The sequence below is a fragment of the Trichophyton benhamiae genome (genome assembly GCF_000151125.1).
Source record: "Trichophyton benhamiae CBS 112371 chromosome Unknown Abenha-G-c-31b08.f1, whole genome shotgun sequence".
NCBI classification, from domain to species: Eukaryota; Fungi; Ascomycota; class Eurotiomycetes; order Onygenales; family Arthrodermataceae; genus Trichophyton; species Trichophyton benhamiae.
Genome location: NW_003315089.1, coordinates 23,015 through 48,042, shown reverse-complemented (window position 1 = coordinate 48,042; position 25,028 = coordinate 23,015). Strand labels below are relative to the sequence as shown.

General features: G+C 50.8%; 8 protein-coding genes across 8 annotated transcripts; 4 read left to right on the top strand and 4 right to left on the bottom strand.

Annotated features, from left to right (window-relative positions):
* Window positions 1–2,539: 2,539 nt before the first annotated feature.
* On the top strand, window positions 2,540–5,322 carry ARB_02077 (exo-beta-1,3-glucanase, putative; the record flags this gene model as incomplete). The annotated part of the gene is made up of 3 exons (XM_003011480.1): window positions 2,540–2,765; window positions 2,837–4,871; window positions 4,947–5,322. 3 exons carry the CDS (start codon window positions 2,540–2,542, stop codon window positions 5,320–5,322), a joined length of 2,637 nt encoding a protein of 878 aa, XP_003011526.1.
* A 1,235-nt stretch (window positions 5,323–6,557) lies between these two features.
* Window positions 6,558–7,035, bottom strand: ARB_02076 (uncharacterized protein; the record flags this gene model as incomplete). Its single annotated transcript, XM_003011479.1, has 2 exons — window positions 6,558–6,685; window positions 6,735–7,035. 2 exons carry the CDS (start codon window positions 7,033–7,035, stop codon window positions 6,558–6,560), a joined length of 429 nt encoding a protein of 142 aa, XP_003011525.1.
* A 450-nt stretch (window positions 7,036–7,485) lies between these two features.
* Window positions 7,486–9,223, bottom strand: ARB_02075 (C6 finger domain protein, putative; the record flags this gene model as incomplete). Its single annotated transcript, XM_003011478.1, has 3 exons — window positions 7,486–8,349; window positions 8,413–8,669; window positions 8,740–9,223. 3 exons carry the CDS (start codon window positions 9,221–9,223, stop codon window positions 7,486–7,488), a joined length of 1,605 nt encoding a protein of 534 aa, XP_003011524.1.
* A 2,246-nt stretch (window positions 9,224–11,469) lies between these two features.
* Window positions 11,470–12,307, top strand: ARB_02074 (uncharacterized protein; the record flags this gene model as incomplete). Its single annotated transcript, XM_003011477.1, has 2 exons — window positions 11,470–11,802; window positions 11,834–12,307. 2 exons carry the CDS (start codon window positions 11,470–11,472, stop codon window positions 12,305–12,307), a joined length of 807 nt encoding a protein of 268 aa, XP_003011523.1.
* A 2,177-nt stretch (window positions 12,308–14,484) lies between these two features.
* On the bottom strand, window positions 14,485–15,414 carry ARB_02073 (uncharacterized protein; the record flags this gene model as incomplete). The annotated part of the gene is made up of 1 exon (XM_003011476.1): window positions 14,485–15,414. One exon carries the CDS (start codon window positions 15,412–15,414, stop codon window positions 14,485–14,487), a length of 930 nt encoding a protein of 309 aa, XP_003011522.1.
* A 1,076-nt stretch (window positions 15,415–16,490) lies between these two features.
* ARB_02072 (uncharacterized protein) lies at window positions 16,491–18,218 on the top strand (the record flags this gene model as incomplete). The annotated part of the gene is made up of 1 exon (XM_003011475.1): window positions 16,491–18,218. The coding sequence occupies one exon, from the start codon at window positions 16,491–16,493 to the stop codon at window positions 18,216–18,218; it is 1,728 nt and encodes a 575-aa protein (XP_003011521.1).
* Window positions 18,219–19,672: 1,454 nt separating this feature from the next.
* ARB_02071 (uncharacterized protein) lies at window positions 19,673–21,646 on the top strand (the record flags this gene model as incomplete). The annotated part of the gene is made up of 4 exons (XM_003011474.1): window positions 19,673–19,700; window positions 19,777–19,847; window positions 20,020–20,424; window positions 20,483–21,646. 4 exons carry the CDS (start codon window positions 19,673–19,675, stop codon window positions 21,644–21,646), a joined length of 1,668 nt encoding a protein of 555 aa, XP_003011520.1.
* A 491-nt stretch (window positions 21,647–22,137) lies between these two features.
* Window positions 22,138–24,054, bottom strand: ARB_02070 (metalloreductase, putative; the record flags this gene model as incomplete). The annotated part of the gene is made up of 1 exon (XM_003011473.1): window positions 22,138–24,054. One exon carries the CDS (start codon window positions 24,052–24,054, stop codon window positions 22,138–22,140), a length of 1,917 nt encoding a protein of 638 aa, XP_003011519.1.
* Between the last annotated feature and the right edge of the window lie 974 nt (window positions 24,055–25,028).

Below are 25,028 nucleotides of genomic sequence, written 5' to 3'. Positions count from 1 at the left end.
GGTTGACCCCCCCTCCCCCTTTTCTCCGCGCTGTCATCATCACAGACATCGTCATGAGAGCCCGGTACATCCGCGCACATGCTTAACAAGTCAGGTTAGAGTAGCTGACAAGATCCTTGGGCTCTCGTATCATGATTCACAGCCAGAGGCGGAGGACTTGGCTAGGCGGTGATGGCGATGGGTGATGATGATGGGAAGCGAAACTGCTCGGTTATTATGCAGCAATCAAACGGCATACATCGATCAATAAGTAAACAAGAAGCAAAGAGAAAGGTGATGACCAAACCGGTGCCAGTGTAGCATCTACCCATCATCTTGTCCCCCCCCCATGCACGGTTGCTATATTAATTGATTGATTAACTCAACTATATCGGCGCCCGTCCTACCATCTTGCATCGTCAACCCTAAGCTGTGCAACCACACCGGCCGCGGAGTAAGCTCTGCCCATGACCACCGGGCTCGACGAGGGAGACGGCTCATGAAGTACTCCAGACGATAACATGACAGCCATGTGGACGGGGAGTGTGGGTGGGAGCGTGGTCAACTGCCTTTCTCCCTTGCCATGGAACTCGCCTGGGGTCGCACATTTTGCGTAGTCGAGCCTCCACCGTCGATATCTCCAGCGTCCAGCAGCACCCAAGATGCATGCCGGAGGGAAGGCTGAGGGTACATCATCCGACAGGCCCTGCAGAAAATAGCAACGAACCCTCCGTGGTAGCTAGCTATGGAGCAGGCCCATGGAGATGCCCGTCTCGGAACCAGGAGCAGGAGTTTCTGCTGTTGGCCGAGTGCGAGTCTATCTTGGGTTGGCTCTGCGCCTTGATATCAGACTAGCAGCGCCGTGCAGCGGATCGACAGGTCAGAAGGGTCCCTCCACCACCAGTTAGCCAACCCCTGGCCGAGAGTTAGCTGGCTCGCTAGCTCACTAGTCACAGTCCGTTCGTCTGGTTGTCTGCTAGTCTGCGAGCTGAAAGCGGGCTGGCGTTGCGGAATGCGAGTGATGCAAGCCTTCGGGCATTCCCTTCGGCCCTTGGTTCAATGATGCCTATCACCGTCGTCCCTAGTTGGTGATCATTAATTCTTCCTTTCTTGGACAAAATAATAATAATATTTCATCTTTCGGCCCCAGGTCCCAGGTTGCTTCCCGCCCGTCGTAAGTAAACGAATAGACATGGGAAACAGGGATTCTGGCTGGCGGAGAGGGCGCGTATCTGATCCCCTTCATGCAAGCGGATTAAGATGAAGGCGCGTAAAATGGCCTCAAGTGTTTCCCCCTTCTGATGTGTCCGAATGCACAAGATGACTAGGTCATGCCCCCCGTCTTTGCCGTCTGGCCGTCCTCTCCATGCCCCCTGGCCATGCGAACGGGTTGCCATATGGCCCGCCACTGTTAACTGAAATAAACATGTTGGACACGCATGGAGGGTGTGTGGGTGCCGGTCACCATCCAATACTCCGTAGATACTGGCTCATCATCAGATCGAAAGCAGGCAGACCTCAAGCAGACATCGTCCTCTTCTCTGCACAGCGAGCCTGCCTGCCTGCCTGTCTATAATAGACGCCCGCTCGCCCTCCCCGTCTCCCGTCTGCTCCGTCTGGCTGGCCTTGCTGAAACGCAACAACCGTCGAGCAGAACGACCAAAAAAGTCCCCTCGACATCTCCGGCTCTTCGCACCGAATTGATAGGCATCTAGACGCCCATCCTCATCTTGCCTCCCCCGGCTGAAACGCGGCCGTGTTTCCCTTGCGCGAAGGCCACTGCCAACGACTGGCTGCTGAGCCCCTGAGCGGCCCTTGAGCTTAACCTACGCCCTGGACCGAGTGGAACGAACGGCGCTGAGCGGCCGCTGGTTGGGCGCATAAACATAGCATATCAATCTTATTATTTCGAGTTGGTTCCCGCAGTGTATGATTCCCCAGCTCTCTCGCCTCTCGTTTCTTTTCTTTTGCGCCCCTGTTCCCTGTCTCTGCTGCCCCGGCCCTGGCTGGCTGTATCAGGTACATACATCGGTACCTCGCGGTCTGGCGCCCAGGGCGGCCGTCGAGCTAATAATGAAGGGCGCTGGCTTCATATATTCGTGACGTTTCTCATTCTTCATTTGCATTCGCCTTCGTCTTCTTCGTGTTTATTCCTCTCCTCAGTCTCTGCCCTTCTGTCGCTCTCTTCCTCCCTTTTTCTCCCCTTTGTTGTGGATTTGTTGCTGTGAATGAAGGGAAATTCCTCCTATTGTTGGCGCGCAATCCACATACAACACACACACTCCTTTTAATAGGCGCACCTCGCACAGTCGCAGTCACTCCTTGGTCAATTGACTTGACTTGATATTGACTGAATACCACAGGTCGTGCCATTCATTCTCTCAGCTTCTGTTTCCTTCCTTCTGCTGTCAAAAATATACATATATAAAAAGGGGTGCTAGAGCTCTGTGCTGGCCACTGAAGCTGCATCTACCAACCAAGAACAACTACAACCACACAAACTACAGCAAATACATAAGAATCTACCGAGAGACAACCGTCTGATACCTCCGGATCCATCATGGCTCGAGGCTTGGTCTCCAGCCTGTTGCTGGGCCAGCTTCTGCTCGTCCTCGTCGGCCTCTTCTCGCCTGCCGGTGCTGTCCCGACCCCCCAGTACCAGACGCCCAACACCCAGGCATCCAGCTACTGGCTCAGCTCTATCAAGCGCCAGGGAATCGCCCCCTTCAACGGCGGTGGTGCCGGCTACAAGGTCTTCCGCAATGTCAAGGACTTTGGCGCAAAGGGTAAGTTCTCTGGAGTGGTCCGGCGGATTGTTTATCTTTGTTTACTCTATATATATACTAACAGTGGATAGGTGACGGGAGCTCTGACGACACGGCCGCTATCAACATGGCCATCTCCTCTGGAAGCCGCTGTGGAAAGGGCTGTGACTCTTCCACGACTACTCCGGCTCTTGTCTACTTCCCGCCGGGCACCTATGTCGTCTCCAAGCCGATCATCCAGTACTACTATACCCAGATCGTGGGAGATGCCCTCAACATGCCCGTCATCAAGGCCGCCCCTTCGTTCGAGGGAATCGCTGTCATTGACTCCGACCCCTACGAGAACGACGGCAGCAACTGGTACACCAACCAGAACAACTTCTTCCGTGGCATCCGCAACCTCGTTATCGACCTGACCGGTCTCGACAAGAGCAAGGGAGCCTGCATCCACTGGCAGGTTGCCCAGGCCTCCAGCTTGCAGAACATCCGCTTCGAGATGGTCAAGGGCGGCGGAGACGCCAACAAGCAGATCGGTATCTTCATGGACAACGGCTCCGGTGGCTTCATGACCGACCTTGTCTTCAACGGCGGTAACTACGGTGCTTTCTTCGGCAACCAGCAGTTCACCACTCGCAACCTGACCTTCAACAACTGCAACACTGCCATCTTCATGAACTGGAACTGGGCCTGGACCTTCAAGTCTCTGTCCGTCAACGACTGCGGTGTCGCTTTGAACATGTCCAACGGAGGATTCAACCAGACTGTCGGCTCTGTCATGATCCTCGACAGCAAGATCAAGAACACCCCCAAGGGTGTCGTCACCTCCTTCAACGCTGAGAGTGTCCCCGAGTCTGGCGGCACCTTGATCCTCGACAACGTCGACTTCACTGGCTCCACAGACGCAGTCACCAGTCTTCAGGGCAGCTCCATCGTTGGTGGAGGCTCCGTCATCAAACACTGGGTTCAGGGCAACGCTTGGACTGCTGGATCTGGCTCCAAGGCAAAGAGACTCCCCCCGCAGGTTCAGGCTAAGCCAGACGTAGCTCGCCGTGATGACTGCCCTGCTCCAGCTCCACAGCCACCGGCTCAGTCTACTGCTCCGCCATATCCAATCCCAGAGACTGGCGAACCAACTAGAGTGCCAACCACTGAGCCATCCAACGTCCCGACCAGAGTACCAACTGGCGGAGTCCCATCCGGCACTACTGGCACCGCCCCTTCAACCCCTTCTCCCTCACCAACCGGTGGCCCTACCGCCTGTCCATCGGCTCCTGTGACCAAGGCCCGTGTTCAGACTGCTCTTCCCCAGCCCAGCAAGCCAGCCATCTTGCTCGACAAGTCCGGCAAGGTCTTTGAGCGCGCAAAGCCACAGTACGAGAACGTCTCCGCCGACAAGTTCCTCAGTGTCAAGAGTGCCGGAGCCAAGGGTGATGGCAAGACAGACGACACCAAGGCCATCCAAGCTGTTCTTGACAAGGCCACTGCCGACCAGATCGTCTACTTCGACCATGGTGCCTACCTCATCACCTCCACCATCAAGGTGCCCAAGAACATCAAGATCACTGGAGAAATCTGGCCGATGTTGATGGCCACCGGCAAGGCCTTCTCTGACATGAAGAACCCCATTCCCATGCTCCAGGTCGGTCAGCCAGGTGACAAGGGAAATGTTGAGCTGTCTGAGCTCATTGTTACCACCCAGGGTTCTGCTCCTGGCTGTATCCTCGTCGAATGGAACGTCGCTGAGGAGACTCAGGGCTCCGTTGGAATGTGGGATGTTCACTTCAGAGTCGGTGGCTTCGCTGGAACCCAGCTGCAGAGCAACACCTGCGCTAAGACGCCCAACACTACTACTACCCCTGACCCCAAGTGCTTCGGCGCCTTCATGCTCCTGCACATCACCAAGACTGCCTCTGCTTACCTCGAGAACACCTGGTTGTGGGTATCCGACCATGAACTTGACCTGGCTGACCATGGCCAGATCAACATCTACAACGGACGAGGTGCCTTGATCGAGAGTTCTGGCGCAGTCTGGATGTACGGAACTGCTTCGGAGCACAACACGCTCTACAACTACCAAATCCAGAACGCAAAGAACGTCTACATGGCCTTGATCCAGACCGAGACTCCGTAAGTTTTTCTCTTTCTTCTCTCCCCTTTATGTCTCAATGTCTCAGGCTTTTTTAGTTACTAACATGCAACCAGATACTACCAATCCAACCCAGACGCCCTGGTTCCCTTCGCCCCTGACACCAAATACAACGACCCGACCTTCGGTGACTGCACCACCGCTGCCTGCAAGAAGGCATGGGGTCTCCGCATCCTCAACTCCACCGATGTCTTCCTCTTCGGAGGCGGCCTCTACAGCTTCTTCGAGAACTACAAGCAAGAATGCCTCAAGACCGAATCCTGCCAGCTCAACATGATCGAAGTGCTTTGCTCCGAGACCTACTTGTACGGCGTCAGCACCAAGGCCAGCACTAACATGATCACCTCGGGCGGCAAGGGACTGGTCCCTCAGAAGGAGAATAGAAGCAACTTCTGCTCTACCATTGCTCTCTTCCACCAGGGCAATCTCTAGACATCCGACATTTAACGCACATTGGAATAAGAAAGCCACGCGAAAAAAAAAAAAAGATACAAAAAAAAAACACAGACCCCCATGGAAACACAAGCCGGAAAATTGATATGGGCTTGATTTTATACAATTTCGTCACTACACGTTACTACAACATTCTGATTCCCTTTTATCCCCATTCATGTTGATTCTTACTTCGGTTATCACTTTAGTATCTTTTATGTTGTGAGAGTTAGCTGATTCCCCATACAGCAATTGCTATGACTATTGACATATTTCAATTCATATCTTCGCTCGGATCTCTTCTAGAACCATCAAAAGTATTTACTCTCTGAACAATAATAATACCAAGCCTGAGGTAATGAAGCCGGTAGGTGTCTTAGTCTGGTCTCACTTGAGCTCCGGAAACCCAAACGTTTGAAGTAAAGCGTCCGTCCCACAAACGTTCTATGACGCTAGATACACGTTCGTATTGTTCTCTTCTTCCGTCAGTCACTCCAAAATGCAAGAGTGATTCTCGACAATCGAGATTGGATGCCGCAGTTCCCATGCCTTTGAAGGTTGCCTTTGATTCAACCCACTCATTTGATACCAGACGACTCCAGCTTATTACACGAGTTGAAATATTAAAACATATTCGTCCATTAAAACGGAGTTTGGATGAAGATATCGTTCCATACTCATATATTAGACTAGTTTACTAACTACAGGAGAAAATACTTACCGAAACATACAGATGAAGTCTTTTTTAGACGTAAGCTGGAGCAGACATCGGACTATTGCTTATTGCTTCCTCGCGATTTTGTAGTGGGCTAAAATCGTCAAAGGTAGCTTGATTGTTGGACTGTGTTGTGTTAGCTAGGTACATCATTGAGACTACTGGTATAATAACTAACTTACTTTGAAACCTAGCGTAAGGGTTGGAGATTTCAGAAACTTCCACTTTCCTTTATATCCAGATAACACTTGGCCCTCGGTTCCAGATAAAAGCTTACGAGCCATTGAGTCGATAATTAGGCCGTCCGGGCTTAATGCAGCTCGATGATAACCTTGCAGGTCCTGAAAGGAGAAATTGGCATCAATGTTGTTTGCAACAAAGACGGCGAAATGAGGTGCAGAGTCCATCACCGTGTTGCCATAGCTGAGTAAGATCTGAAGGTGGTCGTTTTTCTAGTTCTGCCTTGGCCTGCATGTAGTCAATATAGCAGACGGTGGTTCAAGCATGGTAGACGGAAGGATCACTGCGGTAAACGAGGAGGACGGGATTCAGTAGTATCGGAGCTGAAATCTGGGGTTGGGAGTGGCTTCCCCTGCTCATAGGCAATATCAGCGGAGTCATCGTATGGTATGGAAGGACCTTTATGAACTATAGAAATACATTAGTTAAAATTCTAAGATAATGAGAGATAACTTACGCGGCGCGTTGGACGTTTTGAAAAGCTCTTCCAATTCTTCATCGGACATAGCTCTGAAGTAAGCACCCAATGCCTTGCTATCTAGTGTTTTCAAGTAGTTGCGGTCTATCTTTGGACGAAGTTTTGAGTCTGCCTTGCCAGAACTTTCGGAGGCGGCATTTGTCTCTGAGCTTTCGGAGGCGGCATTTGTCTCAGAGCTCTTGGAGGCAGCTTTTGTGTGAGAGTTGGGGCTCGTAGAAGCCCACGCGACCTCTTCATCGCCAGCCGACTCCGCCGGTAAAAGGGGGGTGGTTTTAGACATAGCTAGGTATGATAAACACGCGTTTGACGGATGTAGCAGTAATATCATACAGGAGTTGTTAGTGCTCTCTACGTTGAAGCAGGCTAGAGAATGAGAGAGAACGAGAGATAACTAAATGATGTAATTCCTCTCCCTTATCATCGACTTATCGGGAGAATGTTGATACGAGAGCGTGATCTATTAGGTAATATCACATGACTGAGGCATCTACAATATGTCCATATTATGTATTGGAATAGTAAAATAATGCTATTTAAATAATTACTCCGTACTGGAAGATAAAACAATTAAATCTAAAATAGAATAGAACAGAATACTAATAATAATAATAGTTACTAAATTAAAAAATCTAAAAAGATTTATTAATATATTCCTCAAATACCAACACCATATACAAGCATCAGCATTCAATCTAGCATAATACCATTCAATATGGCTACAAAAGACCCATCAGAACAGTCCTATTTCTACTCCTCGTTCTTTAGCAATCATATCCACCGTCCTTCCTCTAGCATCTCTCCATAGATCGCGCAGAATGTCCAGGGGAACCTGAAGATGCGGCATCCCAGGCCCGTCAGCGCCCATGTCGGGAAATAATTCCTGCCAGAATGCCTCGATTCGCTGTTTATGCAGAGGTGTGAGCAAGGTATGTTGGCTTCCGGCAACAAAGGCAGGGTAGAGTAAAAGATTTAGAACCTCGCACACCTCCTGCGGAGGTTGATGTTGGTGATGTTGGTGCTGTGACTCGGTGGTGAGGATGGTAGTAAGGTTGGAAAGGATGCCTTCAACCAGGAACGGGGTAGCTGGACAGCCGTCATCGCTCTGGGTAGGTTGATATGGGTTTGAAGGGGATAGGTCTGCGGTCTGGGCGTAGTTGAGTAACTTGTATTCTCTCGAGGAGATGATCCCCGCCAGACGAGTGGCATCCCATGCCAGACGAGTCAATAGGCTGGGCGGATGGGCGTTTCTACCGGGGCTACTGCTGCTGCTGCTGCTGCTGCTGCTGCTGTTGTTGTCCCACTGCCACGTCCAGAGCTGCATCTCGACTCCTGGCTGGCCGACCATGGAAAGAAGGTCTATCAGGCTGAAGGGAATATTGCTATTGGGTTCTATCCCGCCTTTACCGCGGCAGTAGTCACGCCAGATATGCAGCGGTTTGGTTGCCCGGCCCAGGACATGTGTAGGCAGGTCGAAGAAGCCAATGCTGTCCAGGATCTCGGAGCTGATGGGACTAGGAGCGGATACCGCGTTTCTGCATTGGATAATGGAGTAAAGGCCATTGAGATGGACGGTCCATTTCATGCATCGGTTCATCTAGAATATGTTAACTAAATGAATTCTTAGGCAGTAGTTAAGGGGGAAGAATTGCCAACATACTCCCGTAGAGCAGAGTAATATCCCAGCAATAAGGGTAGCGTCTTTCATGGCAGCCTTGGTATCACAGACGTCCTCGCGGAAGAGCCTGAGGCACTTTGCATAGTATTCCTCGAACTTGTCCTCGTGCTCCGGGTGCAGGGTCAGTTGAAACATGAGACAGTTGGCCACCAACGACCTGGACTCGCAGCAGAAGGCAAGAATATCGCCCAGGGGGGACTGTCCGGCCTCCGCCAGATACTGAGACCCCCATTCTTTGACTATTTCCGCATGTCAGTTTTGAGCACTAGTTATCAGGGGGTATGTAGTATAGAGGAGTGATAAACGCACATTCTTCGAATATCTCTTCGTCAAAGGGACTCAATGGCAGGGCTGTCACCAGCGAGTTCGACGTCGTAGCCACGGAAGGGGAGCTCTCAACAGGCGACGAAGAGATGCCCCCAGCAGTACCAGCAGCAGCACCAGCAGCAGCCGTAGGGGCAACAGGAGTCGGCGTCTGCGTCTTCCCTGGCCTGATCTCCGGCGAGAGAGAAGCGTTCGAGACGGACTTTGTCTTCGCCTTCGCCTTCGTCCTGGTCGGCGTCTGCGTCGGCGGCGCTGAGAAGTTCAGCACTCCCAGGCACTCCGAGAGCGAGCCTATGTTGGCCGTCGGGCTGCCCCTGGGGGGACTCTTCTGCTTCCCGCCAGAGCCCGCGCTCCCTGCGGCCGCCGCCTGGCCCCCCTGAGCCAGCAGCGCAGACGAAGACGCAGACGACGAGGAGATGCTCGCTGCCGGCGGCGCGTCCTTGGGATGCACAGGAATGGCAGAGCCCATCAGGTACCCCCGCGAGGCGACCCCGTTGCCCCATTTCAGGCGTGGCCCGTATCCGCTACACTGCAACGACTTGCGCTCGCATGGAGTGCAGAACGGCCGCTTCTCATCGCACTTCTTGCGCCGCGCCCGACAGGTCCAGCATCCGTTGCGCGAGCGAGTGGTCACCTTTCTGGTGCGTGGTTGCGGCGGCGGCGGCGGTTGGGACATCGTTCGCTGGGGCTGGCAGTCGACGTCGCTTGCTGGTTAGTTAGCTGTGCAAGTCTTGCATCGCCGTCGCCATGAGGCAGACACGCGCAATAACTAGCTGGTTATCTGGTCCTCTGGCCGTCTGACAGACTCCTGCGCATCTGCAGGCCGCTTATTCGATGTCCTCGCGGGAGGTTGAGCCCCTCGAAGCGGTGGATATAACCGACGGCAGCGGCCTCAAAAAGCAATATTAGTTACTACACGGGCAGCATACGGAGTAACGAGTTGACTACTACTAGTTCTCTGCCGATGACATACATGCATGCACGGCGTGGAATAAGCTGGTCACTATGCAGACGGCTAACTACAGAGCGCCAGAGTGCGCCTGGCATCGATATCTATCTATCTACGTCGAACGCTGGGCGTCGTTCGTTCCCTTGACCCGTCGCTAAACCTCCCCGTGCTATGGGTGCAAACGGCCAATCCCCACACAGAAAACGACCTCTAGCGCGCAGATTCTGCACTTGAGTCCCCTCTGACAAGCGAGAAAATGTCTTATTTCAGAGCCCAAGGAGCCGGGGACCTGTCTCTGCAGCCACCCAGGTCACAATGCAGCGTGACATGGCTGCTCCAGGAGCACCTTGCGAGGACGAGAACCAGGCCAGAAGGCAGCTTTTTTGCGCCCTCCGCAGGGTCACGCTGGACGGTTTGAGCCTCAGCTGGAGTCGTCGAGGTGGATATCGAGCGTGAATTCGCTAGCTAGATAGCCATCTGGAGGGCAGTGATAAGTAGGCAGATTCAGATCGTGCCAACGCGGTCCTCTCGATCGATGGAGACGCTCGATATTCGAATCAACACCCCGGGCGCCGCCCCCAACAAGATCTCACTAATGGGCTTAGTTAAGTAATAATGGACTGAATATATCCGGGGGGACTCCAACATCGAAGGGAAAAAGTTACACAGAGACTAACAACAACCCTGTGATCACACATGGCTACGGGGTGCCCATTGGCGCTGAGGGTGATATACCGTACCAGACAAGGCATATTATGATCATGACAGTCAGCAGCAAAAGGATGTTGGCATGTTAGTCGCTGCTCGCTGCTTATGTGTCCCGCGGGAAGGAGAGTGATGCACTCTTTATAATCGAAGCTTCTCCGGCGGGCTCTCGCTCAGGGGCTGGTGAAGCCTTTTTCATTTAGGCTTCTCGTTACTCTAAGGTCTAGATTGAACCACCGGAATCAGGTCTCATGGACACGCAATGGGGTCGACCGTCCAACCAGAATCCTGCTCTTGCAACGGGAGCAAAGCTTGAATCAGCGCCGTGACGCAAGCAAGCTCGCGGTGGCTTCGGAGTAAGTTTTCGATATAGCGCTCTACGCTTAGTCTGGTTGGACCTCAGCCTTGAAGGGCCACGCAAGACAAACAGTCAGAATAAAAAAAAAAGGGCGCCAACTTGAGACAAGGGTCATGAAACATACACAGCTACGATGGTCAACTCATCAGCTCCTCCATATGCAACTAGCTTGCTAGTTGGGGCGAGGGGGGGCGGCGTCCGAGTTTAGAGTCCCCTGGGTTGGCTTTGGGACTATATGGCAGCTTACCTGGGCTGTGATGGCCCTTTTCTTACAACACTAAATAAATATGCGCACAGCACCACCTTACGGGCCCCCGGTTCCAGATAAATACCGCGGTACCTCCCCGCCGCTCTGAAAGAGAGAGGGAAAAGAGACGCAAACCGCTTGCTTGAGGGGTATCCGGACGGTCTCATGCATCGGCGAGACTTTCTGTGCGACCAATTTGTTGCATCCAGTTTTGTGCCACCGGGGCAACACCTCTCGTTCGCATACCTCACATGTCCGCTGCCTGGCGCGCCTCGGATTCATAAACTCGCTTTCTGTGGCCTGCACCCCTAACTCCTCACTAGCTGATCTAGCTTGACCCCAGATACCTTCTTTTCTTTTCCCCCTATATATAACATTTGGACCGGGTGCGCCATCCGAGACGACCAAAGTATTTAGTCTGGCATTTACCCTTTCGGCATCCAAAATTATAAAAGTATGCGTTCGCTTATAAGGCTGGTGGCTGCCGTCCTGCTGCTCTCCGTTATATCCTGCGAGGCACTGCCACTACACCCATCCCACGACATTGGGCTTCAAAAAGATTCCCAACCGGGCCACTCGTTGGTTGGAGACGAAGCTGCTTTGGCGTGGAAGAAGGTTTTATGCCAGCTCATGCACCCTGGTGACAGCACACACCAGACAGAAGCCACTGTCAGAGAAGAAATCGCTGCTGAAACGAACCAAAACGACGACCAAATGGTGTGTTATACCCCCCTCCGTTGCTCTCTCTCTCTCCCATCCAGCCGCATCAAGAAGACAGTTTCGGGTGTGGTAAGTGGTATGCTGACCGGTAGACATCTAGATCTTGAAAACCGAACCCGAGATGCAGGGGGCAGAGGGCAAACCTGTCAGCTGGAATATACAACCGAGCCATACGCCGTCGGTATCTCCCTCGCAGACATCCGGGTACTCTCCGGACGCATCGGGGGTCATCGCAAACTCCCGCGTCTACGACATCCTCCCAGACGAACTTAATGGATACGCTGGCAGCGGCCCAGACTGTACCCACATAGCAAAGGACTTCAGCAGCATAAACCAGGGTCGCGGCCGTATTGAATTCCTAACGCCAGGAATAATAGTCACAGGCGTGGTCATACTGCTCCTGGTCACCATTGCATTCTTCGATTTCATGCAGTGGATTCACCTCTACCGCCGACGGTCAAAATCACGCCGCAGGTCATCCCTGGCCATCCTTATCATTGGCGACAAGCCAGGCCATGACCTCACATTCTGCGATGAAGACGAGTACCACAGTCGGAAAGACATGAATGTATGATCCAAACTGCTTTATTCTCCAGATCTCCTCGGGGTATCGCTTTTAAGTCCAGTTCTAAACCGATCGTTCTTTGCTTTTTTCTGTCGTCGTTTCTTTCGTTTGTACCTCCAGCATGCACATCGACGTTAACCGAGCGCCCTTCATTATTGACGTTTCCTTTCTTCTTTCTTCTTTGTCTTCAAGGGGTATGGTGGTTTAATGCGGGCGGTGCAACCTTCTCAGGGTCGATTGATAAAACGTTTGATCGAGCCAACATTTTTTTTTTCTTGTAGTTACAACGATAACTAAGTGTCAGCATAAAGGGAGCCTCCTTTTTGTTGTTTAGAATGTTTATACGATAATAAACACGGCTTTATGGCGTTGACTCGAACCCAAAACATCGTCATGGATTTGTATATTTAACCACGACTTGAGGGGTATCAAAATGGTCATGGTTTATGGTCCTGGTGCAACAGTACCCCCGTAACAAAGGCTAAACACCTAAACACTGTAAACACTGTTCACTGTGACCAAGGGAGATTTCCATATATTCCGCCTAGCCAACGGGACCAAATTCGTAGCCTCTTCTTTACCAGGGTCGTGCAGAGGGGTTGTTTGAACGCAGAGAGGAACCAGCAGCTGCAGCCATTCCCCTCTAGTTACTTCACTGCCAACGCTTAGCCAGAGAAAGGAGAGCCTAGTAAAGGACTTAGAATTGAGTCAGGATCCGTATACCAGGTCGATCCTTATGCTAAGCGAGCTTTGAAGCGGAGGTAAGGTACCCGAACGGTTCCTTGTATCAGATTTCACTCTGGAATCAGTACAGCCAAGTATCCGAAAGGCTCGGATTATTGCAAAACTGCAGACTTCGCTTGCTGTGGAGGGTTCAGTTGGGGACACAAGGCTGGTCCTGGGAATGCATAGGATGCCCGAAATAGTAAATGAGTATCACAGTACATTTACATCCTTCCATGTCCCAAATCGCTGTTTTCTAGCTGCATATTCGTTATGTATTAGCAATTTTTCTCACAACATTCAACCCCTGAGATGGTCGTTCAAGAAGCCTTGCCAGGAGCTGTATATATCTTGAAATTTTCAAGAGGGTGCAACCAATGACCAGAATTATTGGTCCTCAGCCATGTGAGAGGCTTCTGACACCGTCGAGGCTGTGTTGGGTATCAGTTTTTATGTATATTTAGGTTGAGCCCGGGTATCAATGATGGCCAAACATCTGTACGTATCTCCAAATAAGATGCCAGCAGAATGTTTTGAGACAACATTAACCAAAAAAAAAAAAAAACCGCGATTCGAATATCTCTTAGGGCTAGAAGTTTTATTGAGTATCGATCAGTTGCTTCCAATGGCAGGGTATCAATTCTTCGCATTTGTGTCTCACTTGATATTGATCATGGCTGCATAGTAAGACCACATCAGTTCTCCGGAAGCCGGAGAGTAGCTGCCAGTAAGTATGTTCAATGGTACTCATACCCGGTGACATTAATGTCTAGTATCTCCCTTCGGCTTATAGGTATCGACTTTTGCGGCTGAGTACGAGGTATTTATTGCAGACAAGAAGTGCCGGATACTCAACCAAACCGAGAAACAGGTATCTAGTCACTATATATGGACATTAGGCAGTTGACCAGTGAACTTATAGTCGATTCTCGTCCGATAGCCCCGGTTGAAAGTTCATATTTGACAGGCGTTACATTCGGTCGAGCGCTCTGATATATCTCTACTTGAAGCCCAGCCAAGTGAAGATGCTAGTTACATGGTCAGGGATATCAATGCAGCTGTCCTATCGGCGAGGAACGAGGAACCATGCTGGGAAGATCACTGTGGCCGGACTTAATACGGGGTAACCCGATAACGATGATCACTTCGGACGATGTTTCCAGTTTCAAGTCCTCGCTTTCGTATATACGAGGATCGACAGTGGAAAAAACGGAGACATATTACCGAGTTTCATGGAGAAATTCATGGAATTTCAATTGAGCCAGAAAAAAATCTAGATGCAGAGGGGGGAATAGAAATCATAGATCAAAAACATCAAGGCTAACTAACTAACTAATACCAAGGGGGAATCGAAGAAGCGAAGTGGCGGGTCAACTAGTCATATGAGCAAAAAGGGAAGCGAGGGGAAAAAAAAGTCATAACTAGAGCGTAATTCAGGACAAAATAAACAGCTTGCAGTATTGTCAGGATCGATAGATCGTGATATAATCGTTCTCCTCTTCCTCGGCGTCCCTGATCTCCACATGTCGAACACGAGGCGCATTCTGCATAACCGTGTCAACATTCAGAAATACTGCCTCGGGGACACTGTCGCTGTCACTGTCACTGTCGCTTCCCCCATCGGTGATCATCTCTGGCTCTGGTTCTGGCTCCGCCTCCGTTTCGAGTGCAATGGGGAGTTCCTGGACGACCTCAGCAAAGGACACTTTACGTGTACTCTTGGTCTTCTTTACGCCACTGTCTTTTGTTTCGGCGTTCTTATGGTCGGCCTTGGGAGTTGCGGGTGCAGTCGCAGCTTTGACAGGGATGTTTAGGGCTGACATCATACTGTCATATTCGACAGTGGTGGCAGGTTTCTGCGCATATGGAACCTGCAAAACAAACTCATGGCGAACATTGGGCGTCTTTGTAGATTTGGCCTTTAGAGGAGCAGCTACAAGTGCGGATGGCCTGGCCTTGGATGATTTGACTGGCTTGCTGTATTTGTTTGCACAGTTGAATGTCTCGTTCAGGTCAAAACCAAGTTGGGAACTGAGGTTTTGGATAACAGAGCCCAAGTCTCCTGGGCGATCATGGCTGGCTAAGCTGCTGCTCAGTCTTGAGTTGGTTGACATGGAGCTGAAGCTGGAGCCGGAGGCGCTTCTATCACGACGGGAGAGGAACTCGCGTCGGTAGCCACTAGAAGCATCACTGGGCTCTCTCCTCAACGAACGAGCACGGGTCGCAGTCGGCTTTTGCTTGGGGAAATGGCTGAATTGAGCTCCCCAGGTGAGTTCTCCAGAATTGGCATTGGTGTCGGAGGCTATAGATGACTCGTGGATCCAGTCGGTTTCCATCTGCTCCAGGTAGTCCCAGACTCTGGAGGAAGGTTCTTGAAAGTACAGAGAAGTCATGATGTCAACTGATGATGTCTCTGCAGGAACGATAGTAGTCGACAGTGTGGGAGTAGTCAATTGACTTTTAGGGTATTTCCTAGGAAAGTAGGATCAAGGGCTGTCCAAGAGGGGTTGCTGGCTGGTGTATCTAGTATGTAAATGCGATATCAATATAGCTATATAAGGTGGGCGCTGTTTCGACCTTTATAGCAACATGCCAGAGGTTTCGCGCGAAAGCTTATATGTACTCCGTAACGAGGCGCTTCCAAATACTCTTTCTCATCAGGCATTTGTGGTTAGGCATGTGTGTCCAGAGGCCACCTCGGACCCCCCTCCGTACACGGAGGAATCCATCTGATGGGCGCTTGCTGCAACTGGCCAAGAGATAGCCAGGTACAAGGCGGGCTGGTGTGAGATCATTGCGTATACAGTACATGTAAGTATGCAGACAGCATCAATAAACTCGTCACCAGGAAAGGAAAAAGAAACTCTCATAACGAATCACAGGGAGACAAAGATGCCTTGATCTGTTGAGAACGAGCACAGGCGTTTGTTACTTGGCCAGGATGAGAAATCAGATCCTGGCGGTAAACGGGCGCTACCTTGCATGTTCAGGCAACACAATTCTTTTGACTGCTGATGGCTCCTTGAACCCCTGCAAAAAAGCGTCATGATGCTTGGTGCTTGGTGGCTCGGCGCCAATATTAGAGTTCTGGGGCTCGCTGGGGGCTTTGATTCATCGATGATAGGGTCAAGCATTTGCTTTGCATGTGAACACGCAAGCCTGTCGAGTCCCATAAACAAACAACGTACGATATGCTGGAGGTGCCACTTTATAGAGTGGTGCCTAAAAAAGGAGAGCCACCTTGTCCTTTGAACCTGGGCAATATGAGGCCAGGTTCAAGGGCGCGTGCAGGATGACTGCATGGCCACTACTGACTTGAATTTCAAGGTTTGTTTTCTGGTTATTGCTGGTTTCAATGATGTTTGAGCCTATGCGGCGGATTCAACGCCGGGCGGTCCGAGGCAGCCTTCACCCTCAAGCAAGGCATAGTTATAATGGTCAGTATCGGGATAGCTCATTTAAAATCTTCATGCAGCACCTCCTTTTATCAGCTCGAAAACGAGGCTATCAGATGGGATTTGGACGGCTTAATTTCCGATATGCTTCCCGTCCGCCGACCCAGGTCAGGCCTACCCAGCAAGTTCGGCGCTTTGCAACATTGACAGGGGACTCGACGGGAGGCTCTCCAGCACGGCCAACAGGAAATCCCTCGACTACGGCCGAGCGAGTTGTCATCTTGGGCTCGGGATGGGGTGGATATACTCTATCCCGTAAACTGTCGGCCATTAAATTCTCCCCCACAGTCATCTCGCCTCGGTCGTACTTCGTCTTTACGCCTCTGCTCACCGATGCTGCCATTGGGTCACTTGACTTCTCTGAAATCGTCGAGCCCGTCCGAGATCGCTCTACCAAAGTACACTTTATCCAGGCGGCTGCACGAGCCGTCGACTTCAACAAGAAGACAGTCACATGTGAAGCTAGCGTGGTTCGCAGCGGCGTAACGGAAACGACAAGGGTAAAACAACACCGGCATGAAAAGCAACATTGGCAGAGGTCCAAAGGCGGGGCTGACAGGCAATGGGAATCCGGGGAAACAATCATAGTTCCTTACGATAAACTCGTTGTCGCTGTCGGTTGTGTTAGCAAGACCTTTCACACGCCTGGTGTTAGAGAGAATGCACTTTTTCTTAAGGACGTTGGAGACGCCCGACGAGTGAAAAGGCGCATCAGAGAGTGCTTTGAATTGGCAGTCTTGCCCAACACCGATCCTCGGATGCAGAGATATCTCTTTCATTTTGCCATTGTGGGTGCTGGGCCGACAGGGATCGAGCTGGCTGCTTCGCTATGCGATTTTATCCATGAAGACTTGGTAAAGGTTTATCCACAACTGAAAGAGATGATTCGTATAACTCTTTTTGATGTTGCACCCACAGTTTTGAGTACATTCGATGAGTCCCTGTCGAAATACGCCATGGATACCATGGAGCGCGAGGGAGTCGATGTCAAGACAAACCATCACATCGAGAGTCTTCGCTGGGGTGAACCTAATTCCCCCGGTCCACACGAGATGGATCCGAAGCGCTGTCTGACTATAAAGACCAAGGAAGACGGGGAAGAAGGCATCGCAATGTGTGTCTGGGCGACCGGTAACGAGATGAATGAGTTTGTTAACGATGCTCTTGGTAAAGTAGAAGCGTTCCCAACGTCATCCGTACTGGAGAGGATGGATCATACCCCCGCAGAACAATCCCCACACTCTGCAGCGACATGGAGTGTGAGGAAAGCAGAAAAGACGGGTGCTCTACTGGTTGACGACCACCTTCGCGTCCAGCTCCAATCGAACGATGGCCAGACAGTCACCCTCAAGGATGTCTTTGCCATTGGTGACAACTGTATGCTCGAAACAAACTCACCACCTGCAACAGCCCAGTCTGCCAACCAGGAGGCCATTTGGCTGGCCAAATGCCTCAATGCAAATGAGTCTGACACCGGCCTGTCGCGGTATCCTGCTTTCTCCTTCCGAAATCTAGGCATGATAGCGTATGTAGGCCGCTCAAGAGCGCTGATGCAGTTCCCGCAAAGCAGCCAGGACAAGGGCAAGGCTGCTCATCTACCCCAGGGTTTGACTGGCTATGCTGCCTGGCTCGTATGGAAGGGTGCATATCTGTCAATGAGCATCAGCTGGCGCAACAGGCTGCGGATTTTGTATTCTTGGATCTCAAACTGGGTGTTTGGAAGGGATATTTCAAGGTACTAGGTATTTTCTCTCGACTGTGTAGGTACTCAAAAGCACTTCTCTCCGTGTATTATTTATCGTAGGCAGCTGTAGTAAAACGGAAACTCTTAATCAATTGGCTCCTTGAATAGCTAATTATTTGGTCCTTGTGCGTTTCCGCTTCTTTTTCTTGTTGTTGTCGTCTTTCGTTATCCGTGAAATATTTGTGTGTCTGCAGAAGTTGAGGTTGAAGTCCAATTAACCTCTTCCCGTTTAGGAAATAAAAGCACGGTCACACTGCTTATTTTGTTCTCAACCTCAACTTCAACTTCATCACAAACAAAAGACGTTCTACGACTACTCTAACTAATAGGTACGAATGCTTTAATGGTGTCTTTATAACTAGCCGAGTTCTACGGGACTCTCTCTCTCTCTCTTTTGCCTGATAGTGTCCGGCCACGACTCACTCATACAACGCAGGCACCCTCAACGCGGAGACCCGTTGGGAGGAGACTCGTCAACGTGAGGGCTACGAAGTAAAAACTCATAGTTACTTGACTACGAATCAACAGCAAGATCGACAGTTATTATAAGCCACCATGCGAGTCCCAAGAGATCGAATCTTTGATGGTCATCCAGGTGGAGGTTATGGTCATTCTACTACTAAACTAATTAGTTAAGCGTTGTCATCGTTGTGGCTGAGCGGCCGGACAAGCTTGAACAAGACCTGTGAGCCGCTAACTTGCATCAAAAAGATGAGGGTGTACGGAGTACGGCTATGGATGTTTTCTTGATGCCCTCAATACCGCCGCTGGCTTTGCCGCGTCAGTCACTCTAGCTAAAAAGTCGGGCTACGTCACCAGGTTCACCGCTTGAGGAATCACACGCACGTATTCTTAGGTGTAGACACAATGTCAAGCATCAAAGAAGCGAAGGGGTGTTGCTGATCCGCTGCTGGCGCCTCTTAACCGTTCTTTGCCAATGTTCCACTCTGGCGAACCCAGCTTTGGATGAATCTAGAGCAAACAAGAAACGCCATCCGTGAGTCGCAGCCGTGATGGAACCGGATCCATGTCTATCAGAGCGTTATAAAACGTGTCAGTCGGAACCTTCATACGAGTTCCTCCTAGCATATTTATTTAAAGTATTGGTACAGAAGAGCCTCAAGAATTTTGCGCCACGAGCAGGACCATTGGGTTGATCCCCCGTTCCTGAGCCTAGAGTAGCGACCATTGACAACTATCAGCGACGTCGACGCCGGACGTTGATAGGTACATTACCTTGATAAAGCCGACCATCCTTGCGCCTTTGCTGCGAGTCCCTGTTTGCACTAGGGTACTTCGCCCCCCTTGACGCTGGGCTCCGTCGTCCGACTCACTTCGTCCGCCCTCATCTTTCACCATCTCCATCTTGACTCTTTTCCTCCCGGCTTTGTCCAAACGCTGTCGGTCGATTGCTGGAGAAAGCCGTTGACAGCAGCTGAGAAGCGGTTAACCATGAAACGCTTTATTGGAACCATTACCAGTAAGCGGAACAGCTGTATGTCTCCTACCTTATGCGGGTGATTCTCCGAAGCTGACAGTGTCGTTGAAATATCTAGCGTTTGGAGGTCTCGATGCAAATCAGCCTAATGCTCATGATGCCCCTGAGGTTGCCGTCCTCAAGGCTGTGGTAAGCTTGGGTTTCCTACCTTCTACCTTGGAGGCAGGCAGATACTGACCGACTTATCTACTATATACAGACCCTATTTTGCGAAAACTCCGATTCCAACAATGTATGCGCTATCTCCAGAGTCTTCTGAATATATTTGCCTTCTTCACGTTTATTCTGACTTGTTCCCAAGGAAAATGACTTCCTACCGCTTCCCACAATCGTCGAGGCTGCTGAATCGAGTCCTGCGGCAGCAAAAGTTGCTGCAAACCAGATTCATAAATATCTTTCAAAACCGACGACCACGCAACCCAAACGACAGTACAATGCGATCATGTTAATACGAATACTGGCCGATAATCCTGGCCCATCTTTCACTTGTAATCTTGACGCGCGATTCACGTCATCTGTCAAGCTTTTGCTCCGAGATGGACGGGACATGAATGTTGCGCAGATTCTGCGCGAGACGCTAGAGACATTGTCAACGACGAAGGCCAGTGATGGAAACCTCTCAGGACTGATACAAATGTGGACAAAAGAGAAAGAGAAGTTTGAGAGAACCTACGGGTACCCACCATTTGGGACTCCTCCAGTCCAGGTAATTTTGGCAACAGCTATCGCTTCCCCATATAAGAAAGGTACTAATTTCATCATAGTCTCCTCCTCATGGCGCTGGTCCACATGCTGGACAGAGACAAGACTACTTCTCCCGTCAACACAAGCTCCGAGGGCTTCCTCCTCCGGGCGAGCTCGCTGCACGGGTCAACGAGGCCAATGAATCTGCAAAACTATTGCAGCAGATGCTCATGTCTACACCTGTATCTGAATTTTATCAGAACGAAATGATTAAGGAATTTGCAACCCGTTGTCAATCAGCGTCTAGATCTGTGCAGGGTTATATCAACTCCTCAAATCCAGCTCCTGACGAAGACACTATGCTCACCCTGATCGAGACGAACGATAAAATCTCTGTTGCATTGTCTAGATACAATCGTGCTGCCCTAGATGCAAGAAAAGCTGGCTTCAAATCTCCAGCCGAACGGGCTGAGCAGGCTCAGTACCTGATTGACCGTATCCCAGACCACAACCAAAGTAATAACACCGGGAATCAAGACTATAGAAATGGACAACCTTATCCTCAGGCAACTGGTGCATTGCCTGCGGGAGATGCAGCCCCAGAACGTGCTCAGTCAAAAAGGCAAAGATATATACCCCGTCTATCTATGCCTCGGATACCTAAGAAGCTCTCTAAACAAGCCCCAGAGCAAGCCCCTAGCCGAAATGAGGAAACAAAACCCGCTCTATACACGCCGCCTGTCCATACAGCTAACATAGAAAGAACACCTGCTTCTCCCCCAGTGTCCCCTCCAGGAACATACTCAAATAACCTGCCCTCGATACCAAACCGAGAGGCCAATGAATCCCATGCGAGTGGGATATCTCAACTAAACAACGGTCACTCTGAAACAAGAAATAACGATCGCGCGGCCCCCAGCACTTCTGTCCCGCCTATATCGTGGGAGTATAACCCGAATGAATTCCAGGTAGAGAACCCGTTTGCCGATAAATTTGCAACGGACACCGGCTCGGGCCTCGATTCTAATAGGGTCAGTCGAATCACCGAGCCTGATGGAACGGGTGCGGCTACGGCCACCGGTTTTCCAGATGAACTTGATCAGCCTACAAAGAGGGGACGATACTATTCTCAATCGGACTTCAGCCTGTTCGACAACACTAAACCGAGGCCCTCAGAGGCCTTGGCTATAGCACCCGAATCGAGTCCTGAAAAGAAGCCGACTAGTCCATCTGCTCATATATGAAACGAACTTCTTTGTTCCCACGTTCTTATTAAATCTGTCTTAACAACCTTTTATGTCTTTTTATGTGTTTCCCAGCCCCGTATTCCCCCTTATGACTCCTTTTTTTTGTACCCTTTATTTTAATATACACTGCCATATAGCGTTCGTTTGACATGGACCCGCATCCCCCAAGTGAGCAATATAGTTCTTGGTTATGTCTAATAAATTGATTCATTGGAGCGCTTTTTTTGTGCAACTTGAGAATTACTGCTGGAAGACTTTTGAGCAGATATATCAGAACTTGATATTTTTGAATTTGAATTGAAGTCATGTCTCATCATCTGGAAGGCCTATCCAACTGTATAAACATCTGGACCTGGTAAGGGATATCATCGTAAAAAGGGGCTAACTAGATACAAGAAAGTAAAAACACCCACCCACCCGCGAACACCTAGGCACAGAAAGTAAACGATAGTGATCTTTTTATGGTATTGACCACCATGAGCTAAAATTTACCAGGTAAATGCCTCTTCAACGAAATCGATCACTTGTCCCTGGCCAATCCGCTTCCTTACGCTGGAACGTACTTCATCTGCAAAGGCTCCAGGGCCACAGACGCTAACGCCCGTAGCGCCAACCGGGTCGGATAGAACTTCCTCAAGCACGACATCGGGTCGACATCGGCCGGGAAACATTTGAAGAGTAGTGCTGGGGCTTTGGATTTCACGCTGACTTCGGGGTTTACTGACGAATAGCTTGGTAACCAAGACATCCCGACGATTAGGCATATGCAGGATGGAATCCATAAAGCCACGGACCCAGGCAAGGTGCTCGGTCGTACGGACGGACCAGATAAGGTATATACGGCGAGTGGCTACTGTGCCTGCATCGGCGGCGGCGAGAAGATCACGGACATGCATCAGATGGTGGGTTATGCCTGCACCGCCAGAGAAAAGAACGACGGTGCCATAGCTGCCAAAGGAAGAAGGGTGGGAGGAATAGGGACCCTCAATGAATCCGGTTGTTTCCAACGTGAGGTTTGGCGATGCCAGCGCGGCATTGTACAGTTTGCGGGTCATTCCGGTACGCGCGGCCATGATGAGAGAGACGCAGGTTGGTTGGGAGTCATCTGTGGCGAGTGCAGCGTTTCGAGAATGGCCCTTTTCGAGATCAGGCGAGGACGTTGAAGAGGTGGTCATGGTGGACGGTTTCCGGGAAAGGGAGGACTTGGAGGAATCACTGAACTTGTCTGTCTTGGGTGACTTGGGCAGTGAGGCAGAGCCTTGTTCAGCCCATGCAACGGAAAAGGGGTGGGACATCCAGAAAGATATGCGTGGAAGATAGGCGTAGACGTGGCTGCCGGGGTTGATCTTCGTGTGTTTAGGGAGATAGAAGGTCACTCTGCTAGCTTCACCTGGCAGTGCCTTGACTACTACACGAGTAAGACCATTGCGGCGAGACACATTGAGACGGAGGATTCGAAAGAACCGAGCACCACGCTCAAAGGCCCAGAGACTGATGATGCCTTTGAACCATGGCAGTTGAGGAAGACCGTCGATATCTAGGTGGAAGTAGATGCCCAGGACAATGACTATGGCGCCGAGTTGGTGCAGATGGAGGAATGTCTCATAGAAGGCATGTCTCACAGGCGAGGGAGACTGTATGAGAATGAAGACCATAACTGCGGTTGCAACAAATCCCCAGGTGTAGAAGGGTTCATGCCAGATATCGTTCCACATCTTTGAATGACCATGTGCAGCCACGGCATTGACCATCCAGGCAATGGTATGAACAATAGATTCGATAATGACAATGCGGCCGATCCATCGGTGCATAAGATTGTAGGTATCAAAGGAGACACGCAGCAATGGAATTAGTGGGTTGTTTCTACCGGCCAGGATAAACAGGGGGATCATGTTCAGGAGGGCCAGGTTTCCAGATCGGCCTCGAAGCTCAGCGACCAGCGCGGCTTTGTTGTTGGCACGATAATCCAGGACCGAGCAGTATGCCACCTGGCTGAGGAGGTAGCATGTCAACAGCACTGTGTGGAACCTGGAGGGCAAAGTGCCCACATTGACAGCCTCGGACAGCTTGAACTCGCGGTTGTGCCGTTTGCTTCCCAGAGGTGCATAGAGGACATGCTTCTTGATGTCTGACCACAGAGTCGACTGCTCGGCGCCCCAGAACCGTTGCTGGTTTGAGCTGCCGGTGGCTGAAGTGACCTGCCGCAGATATGCATGGGACATCTGGGTGAAGCGCACCAGCAGGATGATCACACAGGCGACCCCGATGGAGCCCGCGAGCAGGATGGTGACGAGATGGTCGAGATTGACGCGGACGCCGAGAAGTCCTCGAGTATACGGCGATACATAGGTCGTGTTCTGCGAGTGAGGAGCCGGCATCTCGCGGGCAAAGATATGTAAGTCCATGATTTGCGGTCTCGCGGTGGACCAAGCTGGATGTAGATATGGAGTATCAAGTTAAAATCCAGCGTGAAAAAACAAGGCAGAGCTGCGGTTCGTAGGCAAGATATTCGGTGCCAAAGAAGTAGTAGTAGTAGTAGTAGTGGAAGTAGAAGAAAAGGAACGATATCAAACTTCCTTTTCTACTTTCATTCAGCAGCCGGACCAAGTGAGAGTGAACACTCCGTGAACAGAGAGACAAAAGAATGTGCCAGTTAGCTCAAGGGCTGCTGGGAAGGGCCGTCCAGAATGATGTAAAAAGAGTGAGTGATTTCCTGCCATGATATCAGTAAGATGCTGCGGTTATTCACCTACTCCCAGGGTCTAGAAGAGGCAGAAGATACTTACAACTGCGCAGCAGCCTTAGAAGAGTCTGTCCTGTCCTGGCCAGCAGAAGTATAGAACTAACTAGTTTGTTGAATGAGCGAACAGTCGACAATAGAGCAGACCCCCTATTGACAACCAACACACCGCAGGAGAGAGTGTGCAATCAGACAGACCAAAAGGAGCGTGGCAAGAGATGAGTGTCTTTTTCCCAGAGACCAGCTCAGATGTTTAAGAGGAGAGAAGAGGCAGCGATCAAGCCTGGCTGTTGCACAGGAAGAAGAAAAAAGGGGGGGAGATGCCCATCGTATAAAGACAAACCTGCTCCATCGAGGAACAGATATCCAACCCGCTTGGCCCGTTCAGAGACCATCTTAGTGCAAGTCAGGCTGCCAGAGACAGCAGAGCGTTTAGCCAGATGGTTGGAAGAGACAGCAGCACTCCAAGACGCGCTGTATCCACTTGGGCGCTGAGCGAAACCCACAGCGGGCGGTGCTGGAGGCGGTTCTCGGGCGTCTTCTGCAGCCGATTCGCAGGGACCGTGGCTGAAACTGCAGCAGGACGCAGGGGAAGAGAGGCGATGTCGAGATTTCACTGGCTGATAGAGATCTTGAAAG